At 32.7% G+C, this 13,197-nt stretch overlaps 1 protein-coding gene across 9 annotated transcripts in view; it reads right to left on the minus strand.

Annotated features, from left to right (window-relative positions):
• RABGAP1L (RAB GTPase activating protein 1 like) overlaps window positions 1–13,197 on the minus strand; it is a 789,965-nt gene that overhangs the window by 561,406 nt on the left and 215,362 nt on the right. For all 9 annotated transcript variants that reach the window (XM_082379555.1, XM_082379554.1, XM_082379553.1 and 6 more), the window contains 3 exons: window positions 9,160–9,226; window positions 3,592–3,694; window positions 395–561 (listed from right to left, as the gene is read on the minus strand). In XM_082379555.1, coding sequence (XP_082235681.1) covers window positions 395–561; window positions 3,592–3,694; window positions 9,160–9,226 — 337 coding nt within the window. The remainder of the gene's footprint in view (window positions 1–394; window positions 562–3,591; window positions 3,695–9,159; window positions 9,227–13,197) is intronic.

The raw sequence follows: 13,197 nt of genomic DNA on the forward strand, positions 1-13,197 counted from the left end.
ATTAGTCATGTATTACTTCATAATTTTTTCACTATTACTTTATAAAGATACGATGTTTCTGTGCCCTTTCTTTTTGGTTTTATGTAATTGTATATAAAAGGAAGAAAAGTTGTTTTAGATATAGATTCGTTATTTCTATTAAGTATGTTGATACTTTATAGGTACACATTACAGGTTTCTAAAACAAATTTCTACATAATTATTACTAGTTGTTTTTTTTCAACTGACATTACCTATATATGGATTTTTCAAATACTCTGTTGGTTGACTCTAAATATCATTTGATTATCTGAGGAATTCTATTGCTTTTTATTGCTATTTAAGAAATTATGTTGGCATTAAAGAAAAAATGGTGGAAAAAATGTATTATGTGAAAAGAACAAAAAGGTCCTACCTGTTTCAACCTCATGAAGAAAGTCTCCGTGAAAGTCTTTCTGCTGAAATACCAAAATCGCTCGTTTGCAGGGTACACGCGTACTACTGTCTCCAGGAGAAAGCGGACAGGCTCCACCACTTCCGTGACTACCATATCCACCGCCACAGTCATGTACACTCGTTTATCTGCAGTAGAAATTTTCTGTGTTTTATGCCGGCTTTATTATTACTTATTTAAGAAAACAAAGTTAAAGGACTAAGGTTCTTTATACTCCTGTTACCTGCTATGTCTAATTTTAAATGTTTTATTGTCACTTAGATTAAGTAGGTAACCAAGTTTCCCAAGTATGTTTCTCAACACTCCTGATCCCACCTTAATCAAATGTTCAAATCTCCTCTGACAACTTTAATTTTTCCTTCTCAAAATCAGGCCCTTAATATAAAAAAATAAATAAAATAGAAATTTCAGAATGTCTTTTACACTAAAACTATCTTTCAGGTTTAAAAAAAAAAACCTGAAAAATCACAAAGATCTGCCCTTTCATTTTATAAAAAGAGAAACTAGAAATTATTAGGTCTGTTTGATAAGTTGCATGCAAAGGACTGTCAAATGAGAAGAGATGCTCAACCTTCATTATGTTAAATTTGTTTGGGAAAATGTTATTAATATTTCAATGTTGTATGCTTTAAGGGAAGTCCCTAGAGATTTGTCAGTACCCTCATTGTCCATAATACATATTAACCATCAGGAAAATCACTGACCAAAGCTCTAATGTGTAATTTTCATATATATACTCTATATATAACATATAAAATACGCTATATATACTCTCTCTATATATAACATATAGAGTACACATACACATATATACTCTCTCTACATATAGAGAGTATATATACACACTACATATTTATAGTATGTATATATATTTTATGTACATAAAATATATATCAGAGTCCTGGCAAGTGCTTTTAGACAACAGTATACTGTTATCAGTCAAAATTTCAGTTACTATTTAAAATGTTTTCTTCACCATAGCCTTCCTCTAATTTGAATCTAGACTTTCTAGATCAGTGTCTATTGGTTTTCTTCCGTTTCGCTATGATAGGTTGAAATATGGATTTCATTTTATTCTATTTACCCTGCTTGAAATTCATTGGGGTTTTTGAAACTGTGGTTTGTTTATTCCATATCATTTTGTCATTTCATTATTTTTAAAGTATTTTTAAAATTTATATTGTCTACCATTTTCATTTCTCAGTTAAAGGAAAGTTCAAATAACCAAGCCTACCATTAGAAGAAACCTTCAATAGTGTCTTTTTAACCATTATACAACATTTATACTCATCAACTACACTTCTATTAATATCATTAAACTCAACAAAAAATGTATTACATTCGTACTAAATACAAGCATTCTATCTGCCAATTCAAGATGAACTAGGATTCTCTAGACATTGTACTTGACCTAAGGACCTTATAAAGTCTCAGGGGAGTAAAGTAGAGGGGTTAGAGAAAATAACAAAACGCAGAATACAATATACAACTTGACGTAGTGAAAAGATCCAAGACATTTCATCTCTCAGGGCTTCAACTTTTGTAGTTTTGATTCATGACTCCTCTGAGTAATTTATAATTTCAAGAACACCTTTAAAAATTTAAGAAATTAGGTCAACATTTATGTGTGGCATATGAAATGATTTTAAATTTAAAATACATTATCTTTTGTATTAGAATATTATTGTAATATAGTACTATGTAGTTTCTTTTAATTGAACAAATAAATTTTAAAATGTGTATTTTTAAAATATATAATTCTTTTTTTTTTTTTACTATTATTATTATTTTGGGGCCACACTGCACAACATGTGGGATCTTAGTTCCCCAACCAGGGATCGAACCTGCACCCCCTGAATTGGAAGGCAGAGCCTTAACCACTGGACCGCCAGGGAAGTCCCTAAAATATATTATTTTTAATTGAGGACCAAATAGGTATTAAAATACAAAATGAAACTGAACTATGTGTTAAGAACAGGTAAAAAGTGCTTTTATAAGGTATTATTTGAAATTTCTATATTTTACTTCAAAATTATCAACTGGCTTATTTTTTCCATTTTCACGTTGATTTTCTGAATGATTATAAGGAAGAAGTTTACAGACTGGTATTCACAAACCTGTAACCAGAAATAACAAACTGTGGTGTAAAAATTGTTTATTCCTAATATATGAAAAGCTAAATTTTACATAATCATCATTATTTTTCTCTCTTTTAGCCCTCATTTTGAAATAGCTTGATGTGTGATCAAATGCATGCAATTTATGGAACTGGTAAATACTTTTATTAAGGAAATTCAAAAATAATTATCATTTAATGTTCTTCATTAATATATTATATTTCCATATCAGTATTCACTAATGCTCCTGTCTTTAACCGAAAGTCTATTGTGTGTATAAAGTAAATAATATAAAACTAAAGATCAAACAAGCTGATCCATTATTTTCTCAATATAAATTATTGGTTGAATCACAGTATAGCATTTAGTAGAAGATTATAACTCATGAGATAAAACTAAATTTTAGTTTAAAGGCAGATGGTGGAGGGGAAAAAAAAACCACATGGGCAATTAACAGATATCTGGATAAAGTAGGAATAAAAATAAATACAATGGGAAAAATGACAAATGAGCCTACTTACCATCTATAAATTCTGTTCAACACTAACATATTAAACAAAATGAAAAGGTAAACAACTTGGAAAAAAGTATTTGCCACAAATGAAATCCTAAATATACATTACTAAGTTCCCGAAGGTCAAAAGACTGGAATGAATAATAGTAAATGAAAAGATATAAGTAATCTGTAATATAGAGAAAAAAAGTTAAAATAGTTATCAGATATGGGAAAATTCCAGAATTTGCTTCATCATTTCTTTCATATTCTTCCATCATTTCCCCCTTAAATAAAACAACTCTATAATGACATATGAAACACAAAGCCCAAATACTTTCCTACATAATGTAATAAAATTAATCCACATATCATTGGGGGGGCTTTCTTTTGAATAGTGGAGGTTTTCCCCATAGATGTATAAAGCATGAAAACAAGAATAATTCCATTTAAAATGAGCACCAGAATTTTTTTAAACATGGCAAAACAATACTGTCCATAATGTAAATTTTAAAGTAAATAATAAGGAATTTTTTAAGAAAATTCACCTTTTGGGGTTTCTTCATTAAGTGCCATAAATATTGGTGCATTGGGGTTCCACATGCCGGTGATAACATAAGCTCTCCCATCATAGCTCTTTCCCATGGATTCCTATAAAAGTTCAAACAGGAATCACTGAGAATATATACATCAAAAAATCATCATTTTAAATTATAAGTATATCTTACTTTAAGCAATCCAATTTATTAAAATTTGAATTTACAAACAGGGGACTTATTTTCTTTGTAAATTTTTTTCATCCCACAGAAGCATTTCTTTAAATACTAAATTCTCCTACAGCTTTCTCCAGAGTTTCTATTTAGAGACACATACTCTTGGATAAAAGGAGGTATACCCTTACATGCTGACTCACAAAAACATAATACTGGTATGAAGTTATATTTAACTTTATCTTAGGCTGGTTGTCAAAATCTCACATACCTACACATACAGGATATATGAAGTTTCTATTAAAACTACAGTATGGATCTCACTGAAGATAGTTAAACTGAATTAATAGCTAATCACAGGAAAATAAGTCAGGATTTTTCTTCCAATATTCTAATTTTTAATATATTCTTAAAATATTAATGTACTTTATCACAAGGAATACCTTTAAAGTTAATACTTTTTATTGCCTATATGCAGATATAGGTACACTTTCTAACAATCATAAATCAACATTAGGAGACTAATACTGGTTTGTAATCAGCACTCAAGGTAATTAACTATCTTCCTCTACCCTCATACTTATTCTCCTTCTTCTGTTCTCTCCTTCTCCTCTTCTTCTTCATTTCCTCCACTCCTTAAGACTTGTACCAAGCCAGCTCTTGACTCTCGCTAAAGCAGCAACTCCACAACTATATGTGGCCTTGAAAGCAAGACCACACGTAGTTGTGTGTGTGTGTGTGTGTGTGTGTGTGTATGTAGTGTGAGGGAGCTTAGAGGTTGTCCCGTGGGAGAACAGCACATGTATACAAATATGTGCACATGCAAAAGAGTATTATCCACAGTACTTTCAATTTTCTGTACCGATTTCCTTATATTATAAACGGAGAGTGCGAAAAGGGTCAGACTAAAAGAGAAAAAACTTTGTTTTCAATATTTCCCCCACACAGATGCTTCTCTGAATCCCTATGAAATTATTGTAGTCATTTGGCAATTACTATGTACATTTTTCTAGTGTACTCGTGATATTTCACTAATCAGATTGTATAGCTTAAGTGCAGGGACCCTGAATTCCAGAGGTGAAATACACTCAAGGCCATGTAAAGGAAACCCACTCAGTACCTCCAACACACTTATATATTCATATCTTTCTCTCTCTCTCTCCCTCACTCCCTTCCATGTGCCTATTCTCTCTCTCTACTGTCTAATTAGACGTTCAGAACAAGAATGAGCACCTGACCCAAAAAAATCCAGTCCATTTCTGGACAAGAGCTCGTGCTATGCTTGAGTCCAAACAAATGAGCTAGACCAGTCAAATTCTTTCTTTCAATTAACAAATACCAAGGAAAGTGGGCAGTTAGCAGCGGGGCTGAAAGGTTTTGATAAGAAGTCAGGTGATGTCAGGCCACATACAAAACGAAGTTATAACAGAATTTAATGTAGGGAAAAATATACAAAGAACAGCAGAGTACTAGGAAACTGCTAAGTGGTAAGAGAGAAATGGAGAAAACAAACACCGAAAAAATCCTTAAAAATAATTAATCATGTAGTCAAAAAACAAAGGCAGATACAAAGGAGGCAAGTTGAAGGGGAGGAAAGAGAAGGGCAGAGAAAAGGCAGGGAGGGAGAGAAAAGGGCAAGGAGGGAGAAGGGGAGGAGAGGGATAAAGAGGGAAGAGAAGGAAAGAAGGGGGGAATGGAGGGAGGAAGGGAGGCAGGGAGGGGGAGAGAGGAGAAGGTGCAGAAAGACAGAAGGGGGGGGCGGGGCACCAGAGGTTGAGAGAACAGGGGCAGCAATAAAGAGTCTCACAGAAAGAGTAAGCCCATGGCAGGAGGAGAGGCAGACAGCAAGAGACCAGAGAGAGACCACTTTGCAGGTTTAGGTACAATTTCATGAAGATCAATAACCTCTTTTGCCTTTAAGGTGCTCTAAGTGAATCTTTGTTTCTTGTAACCAAAACAGCCTAACCAAATTAAGCATATTTTTATTTCTTTTTAGTCCTCACAACATACAACCACAATAATACTGTCTTACACATCAAAAGCCCTCAATAAAAGTTTCTCTTCATCAAGTCATTTCTGATACTGAACTAGACATTTCTATTACATAGCCTGGCTTGCTCCCATCCCCTTATGAAGATACTGTCACAATCTTTGCTCTAGAGTTCTTTCCTGACTCCTCTGCATGCCCCGGCTCCCCCAAGAAGGCTGACAAGATCAGGGACATCAGGTAAAGGACATCTGGACAACAAAAGCCTCTGCCCAAACTAGGCCAGGCTGGAACCACCAGATGCCCTCTTCTTAAGAAAATAAACTGGGAAATATAATGAGAATGTGGCACTTTGCAATTGAAACATAAGCTGAAGAATCATACTAATCCATACTAAGCCATGAATGAACTACTGTCAAGTTATGAGTAAGCTGAAGCTATGAGGTCAAGTAGGCAGACAGCAGGGTAAAGCACACAGGTGGCATGAGAAGGAGGAGATAACACAAAAAAATAAAAATTAAAAATGTAAGTTCATTCTAATCCATCCATTCATTAAGCAAATTTGAGCCTACTGTGAGTCATGCTCTATACCTGTGAGTATCCAGCAAGGCAAACAAAACAAAATGGTCCTGACTCTATGGAGCTGACAGGCTAATGATTTCCAACCAGCAGTTTGTGACCCATTTGTGGATCATAAAATCAATTTAGTGGATTATGACCAGACTTTTTAATCAAGTAGAGGAAAAAAATTGCAGATTTCATCACACATGTAAGGGTTAAGAATTGTTTCATAAAAATTTTACTTTAGCTTTTTTATACGTAAAGATTACAAGTGTATTGGATTACAATGTAAATTTTATTTCTGAGTCCAGCTACTAGCCTAATGTCAATAAATAGTTAATTGTGAAGATCCACAAACTTTCTGTGGCATCTCTAGGACTTTTTTTTTTTTAATATTATTTTATTTTACCTGCTTCTGAGCTTTTATAAAAATGGTATTACATTGTTTTTAGTCTTCTGTGACTTGATTTTTTTTTTTTAACATCTTTACTGGAGTATAATTATTGCTTTACAATGTTGTGTTAGTTTCTGCCGTATAGGACTTTACGTTGTGCTCCAGTTCCAAGAAATCTGACTCTACCTAGTTTTCAGCTTTTTGGTACATTCCTGTTAGGCTTTTCCTAGGTATCAATGGCTATGAATTAAAAATTCTCATTTCCTTATTCCTACTACAAGTATCTTCACCAAACTATTCTCACTCACTACCGGGAGAAAATTGAGAGTCTGTTATCTGTACCCACAGAAAAACCTAACTAATTTTATTTATATATGATTTTATTTACATACTATGTATAATATATATATAAGTAATTTGGCTATTTGACTAAAGAATATATTTCATTTATAAGTATAACTTTCTCTTTCATGCAGATTTTATATTAAACAAAATTTATAAATTTATAGAAAAGTCTCACTTCATCTTGCTTATTTAGCATTCAGGGAAGAAAGTCAGCATTCCTTAAAAATTATTCAAGTCAAACAGAAAGTCTCACAAATTCTGAAATTAAATATAATTATACACTTTTAAAGTTTGTCAGAATAAAGTGCAAGGTGAAATTTGTTTTCAAAGTGTACACGTATTTGGATGTCATAGAAGAAGAAGTATTAACATCTGGCTCTAGAGGGAAGAAATAAGACTAATTAGGCAAAGTTACAAGGAATATGATTTCAGGTGATTACAAAGGTATAACCTGTAATAACCAGAACTGTCCCATAGTCTTCATTATAAGGTAACCGGTTCCTTTTTATTAGATGTAATCTAGCTAAAGCTCAATAACCGTGTATTAAAGATAGCATGAAGATTAATAGCATTGGGTAATAACAAATCACAATTGCTGATAATTGTACATATAAACCCTCCAACTTGACCAACTATTTGTGGCACAGGTAAGCCCACTGCTCTTTCCAGGAGCTTCAGTGCTGACAAGTCCTTTGATTTCAATATGGACTCTTAAAGGTGGAGGGCTGCACCACAAGCAAGACACTAAGACTAAGGTGGGTCAGAAGTTCATGCCAGGTCTGTAACTCTATAATCTAAACTTAGGTTTAACAGAAAAATCTTTGCCAGTGATTCATCTTAATCTTTTAAACTCTGAAAAATCATTACTAATTAGGATCTAGGAGCTTATAAGTGTTTAATGTCCCTGAAACTACCTCCTCACGGAATTTTCAGGGCTCCAAAATGCTATGTCCTGCCTTAAGTAAAACCACTTGCATTACTGATATGCTGTAAAGAGCGAGGGAAGAGAGATGAACCAATAGCTAATTCATTTTCACATTTAAAGTAACTGGTTGTCCTTACCTTACCTACCCACGCAGTGCTTCCTCTATATTTCTGTGGCTCATTGTACGAACTCTATGAGAGCACTTAACCCACTGCTGTCATTACATACTTAAAAGATCTATTTCCATCACAAGATTATGAACCCACAGACGGTAAGAACTGTTTTACCATGTCTGTAACACCAGCACTTCACACAATACTTGGCACAAAATTAGGTCCTCAAAAAGGCTGAATAAACCATTCTACTACCAGTAGAAAATCAATGTGATGTTACCATGAAATAACTCAAAGAAAAAGTTGATATAATTTGTGGTATTTAACTGACATTTGCAAAATACAGCTGAAAGGAAGAAAACATGTAGTGCTACCTCAAAAAATCTCAGTTAAGTAAGTAAAAAACTTTATACTTATACTAAGATAACTATTTCCTATAACATTTCTAAACCACAAAGTAAATGTTTTCATTAACTGCAATATTAGCAGGTATTTCTCTTTAAAAGTTAAGATGGCTTGCTATTTTTACATCAAATACTAACTCTTAAATATATATTAACCTTCAAGGGCACTCCTTAAATAAGTACCACTCCTACAGTAAATATACTTTGCTAATGAAATGTAATCAAGAAGGAAAAATTCAGAAAGGGAAACGCTTTAAAGAAAACAGAAGCATCCATCACGGTACTCAAATTAATAATATTGCATTAAAAAAAATGAAAGGCACCATATTCACTTATAACATTGTGCCTGTTATAATCATGTATTTGTTATTTTGGCTCAAAGAAGAGACACATTCCAAAGAAGCCAAACAGATGAATAGATGGATATTTTCATTACACTATCCTTTTATTTGCTTCCCACTTGCATATGCTTTCTTTATGAAAGTTTTCCTAAATCTCTCCCTCATAAGTAACTTTAAGTTTGGGGTTCCAAATTAAATTACTACTATCATAGTAACTGATAGCTGAAAGTTAGAAACAATTTTGACAAAATGACAAAATTTCAAAATAGAAAATACTTTAAAAATATAAAATAACTATCATCTATACTTCGTTAAGGTGCTTGAGATTTTCATTACCATATCCAGTAAATGCATGTCACTGTTCTTCACGTTTCGACCTGGGCTTAATAACATTCCAAAACATCTGAAAATATTGGGGGAAAAAAAAAAAGGAGAAATAAGGTATCAAGAATATATAGAAGCCCAGTGAGCAAAAGCCTCAATAGTAACGATACAATCTGAGCTCTGTACTTACAAATAGCTTTCATTTTTTAGAGAAACATCACAGATAAGAATTCATTAAGATACATAATAAAATCACATAGAAATAAGTTACCTAAATTCCCAGATCTTTATTTTTGCATGTAAAAGATTACCAATGATCAGAAACTGTGATAAAAATAGCCATAAATTGTTAACTGAAACAAAATACAGTAGTGACATATAAATTCGTTTCTAGGTAAAAATGAGATTGTATTTGCTTTAGAGTTAATCCAAACATATTGGTCAAGATCAACTAACCTAGTTAAATTAAAAGAAAGAAAATTTTTTAAAAAATTAGAATAAGACACAGTACTCTCTCTTTGCATCAAGCCAGATTAATAGAAACAGTCACCCTGGCCCTCAACAGTCATGTTCACTGAGTAGCCTACATCCTCAGTTTGAAATACTGTATCCTCAGTTTGAAAAAAAAAAAAAAAAGTTATATGAAACTCATTACTAAAAATGCTATTATATTAGTGAAGATATTATCCAACATACTGTATACTATTAACTACTTTATTCTGTGCTTCCTAATGCTAGGCAAGCTTTAGGAATCCCATCAACACTACCACTTTGTTTGTAAAGGATTTTCATAAACTCTAAAATTCAGCTAATTCGAACATTTTTTAATATTTGTTAGGATATTATTGTCATTTCTTCTTTATAGGTAAGAAACGTAAAGTCCAGAAAAGTTATTTTACTCAAATTTATGTGGCTATTAAGTAGGTCTTGTACTCGAGAGACAATGTGATCTGCCCACAGTGTGCCTCTCTCTGCCAACAATGCATACCCACACTTACTAGAATAGAGTGTTTTCATTGTAGCTTTCCGAAATTTAAAAGTATGCTATGGAGCATTTTATACAAGAAGACTATAAACAAATTAAATATACCATTTTTTAAGTTTCAAAATAGCGGCAGCTGAGCAGTCAATACTTAATCTGATCCTTGTTTTCTAAAGGTTTACTTTTCTAGTAGCATGGCTTTTTTTCCATAAACAAGACAAGAGATTAGTCCTGTCCAAATATGAGCTTAGTTAGTAGTAAAAAATATATATAATACTTGCTGTGAATATTTGAGTATACCTTGCACAAGGCATCCAAAAAGATCAAGTATATAACAAAGATAAAGTCAGTAAGTTCTGAGGAAATTCCAAACATATTATTGTACCAGTGAACAAAATATAACTTACTCAGATAGAAATTATTATAATCTAATATTCATAATTTTAATACGATTCCTTTAAAGTGCTGTGAACTCTCTATGAACTCCTATAATAAACACTGTCTATACAAATTAAATGCTAATTAATCACATACTTTACTGTACTATTTCTTCTAAGTTTGCCTTAAATTCCTTATAAGAATAAAAGAGTTAATTCTTTTTCAGATATAAAATTTAGTTCCCTCAACTTAAAAGTCAGGTCAATGAGGACAGAAGACTTCTCTCACATTCCTTACATACTTTGCTTCAGCTTGCACCTCTCTTCGGTTTTAAAATACTATTTTCTATATTATGGTTTTTAAGTTACAAAACTATTATATATACTCATTGTAAAAAGCTAATGAATACCAAAGTGTATAGGGAAAAAATAATTTCTCCTTTCTCTCTCTAATCTCAGACCCTTTGGAACCAATACTAAGAGTTTAGTATGCACCCTCCCTACCTTTCTTTTGCTCTTTTTGAAAATTTAAAGTTTTATATTGTTTGTCTAGCACTCACAGGTAAGTGGCAAAATGGGTACAATTTTCCTAATATAATGTCCTATCTTAAACTCCATTGCAAAAGGAAATTCACGTTTTCCTTAAATGGGAACACAGATCACCTTATTTTGATGATCTTTGATGCACTGCTTTTTTCCTGGGTTATAAATTAAAAATCCTGCCACCAACCAACAGTGTGACCCTAGAGAAAGCACCTAACCCCCTTGGGCCTCTGCTTCCTCTTCTAGAAAATGGGAGAGGTAACAATACATGAACTCTAAGGATTCTTCCAGCACTAAAACTGCGTAGTTTTTTTCTATCAAGCTGTATTAGTCATTTCCAAAATTATATTTCATTAAAGCACATAAGGTTTCCTATAGAGACAAGCAAGGTCTATTATGAATAACATGTCAGAAATTAGATAGATATTATTAGCACCACAAACACCTAATGCGAATATTAAGTGTTTCATTGGGGAGTTCAAAGCGTTCAATCTTCTCTTATTAACTCCATAGATAATGTAGAAAGCAAACTGCTATTACACCTATTTTCTCAAGGATGTCACAGTCTAGTAGGGGAGGAAAATAAGTAAATGGACAATTACAACCTGTACGGTAAGTTCTACGATAGCCGTAAGTACAGAATGTTAACAAAGCAGAGAGAAGACACACCCAACATTATTTATAATATAGCAAATAGCTAACTTGACCCAAAATTTGAAATCAAACCTCCTAAGAATGGGATGATGGTGTTATCATATTAATAATAATTATCATATTAATTATAGCAGCTGTTTATTGAATGCTTTGTCAGACATTACTATATTGTTGCATTTACATTTAAAACAACCTCCATATAACAAATAATAAAACTGGTTTCTGGAAAGTAGAAGTGATTTGTCCAAACCACATAGCCATTAAGCCCGTGACTATGACTCCAAAACTGCAGAGTCTTTTACACATTATACTCTGCCACCTCCCTAGCCTATCAGTAGAAAAGATTATAAATTCCCTGTGTGATCCTGGGCAAGTCACACACTTCAAAGTCTCACTTTCCACATTTCTGAAACACAAATATGACTTGCTTATAGGTTGACTATGTTAATGTAAAGCTGAAATGAAAAAACTCACAGGGAAAGTACACTGTAAATTCTAGAGCTGTTGCAGATTATAAATTATTATTACAACTGCCACTATTATTTAGAAGAGAAGTTTGACCTTCCATACTGCCCAGTGAGTCTTTACTCAAAACAGAGCTTTAAACAGCTTTTAACACCAAGTTAGCATCCATACAGACACCAAAAATTCTGCATATCTTGCATGGCTTTAGGCTTAATTGATGGAAAAATAAAGATGAAATGTCACATGTCACATATGCAACACGCTTATAGAGATTCAGTTCTTCTCAGGGCTGGTCACATAGGCATCCTCTGCCTAGCATGTACCAAAAATCCAGACTCCAGAAGGAAAGCTGGTGTTCAGCACAAACCACATTGCTTGTGCTAAAAGTTTAGGCACGGTGAGCCACTATTCTCAGTTCTGGGAATGGTGGAAACCCTCCCGAAAGCCAAGTTTCCAAATACCAGTCAAGAACCAACCTTATAAGCAGACCTTCTAGGAATAGTAGTGTCATTCCTCCTATGTTAACTCTTTTCTGTACAGCCCTATTTTGGTATTTACATTTTAAGTAAAAAAAAAATTTAATACAAAACAATATCATCTGTGTGTAAAATAATATGGATTCCTCAGAAGCTCGATTCCATTTAAAACACTTGAATCAAGCCATATAAAGCTTTCATCAATTATCAAAAGCATAACAATTTTCTATGGTACAATGGAATAATGGAATAATTTACCTAAATATATAAACCTTAAAGAAAACAGGTAAAGAACAATTAAAAAATAATATGAGAATAAAGAGGATGGGTAAACTTATTAAAATATATTAAAAATAGAAAAAATCAAATTAATATTTAAAACACAAATACAATATTCACACATAAGACTTATTTAACTTTTGTTGACTTGCTTTTTTTTTTTTTGGTTGCACAGCATGTGGGATCTTAGTTCCCCAACCAGGGATCGAACCTGCACCCCCTGTTATTTCACTTTTGTTAATTGCCTAAAGTCCTACTAAATAAAAATAACATT

The sequence above is a fragment of the Balaenoptera borealis genome, assembly GCF_965194805.1.
Source record: "Balaenoptera borealis genome assembly, chromosome: 1".
NCBI classification, from domain to species: Eukaryota; Metazoa; Chordata; class Mammalia; order Artiodactyla; family Balaenopteridae; genus Balaenoptera; species Balaenoptera borealis.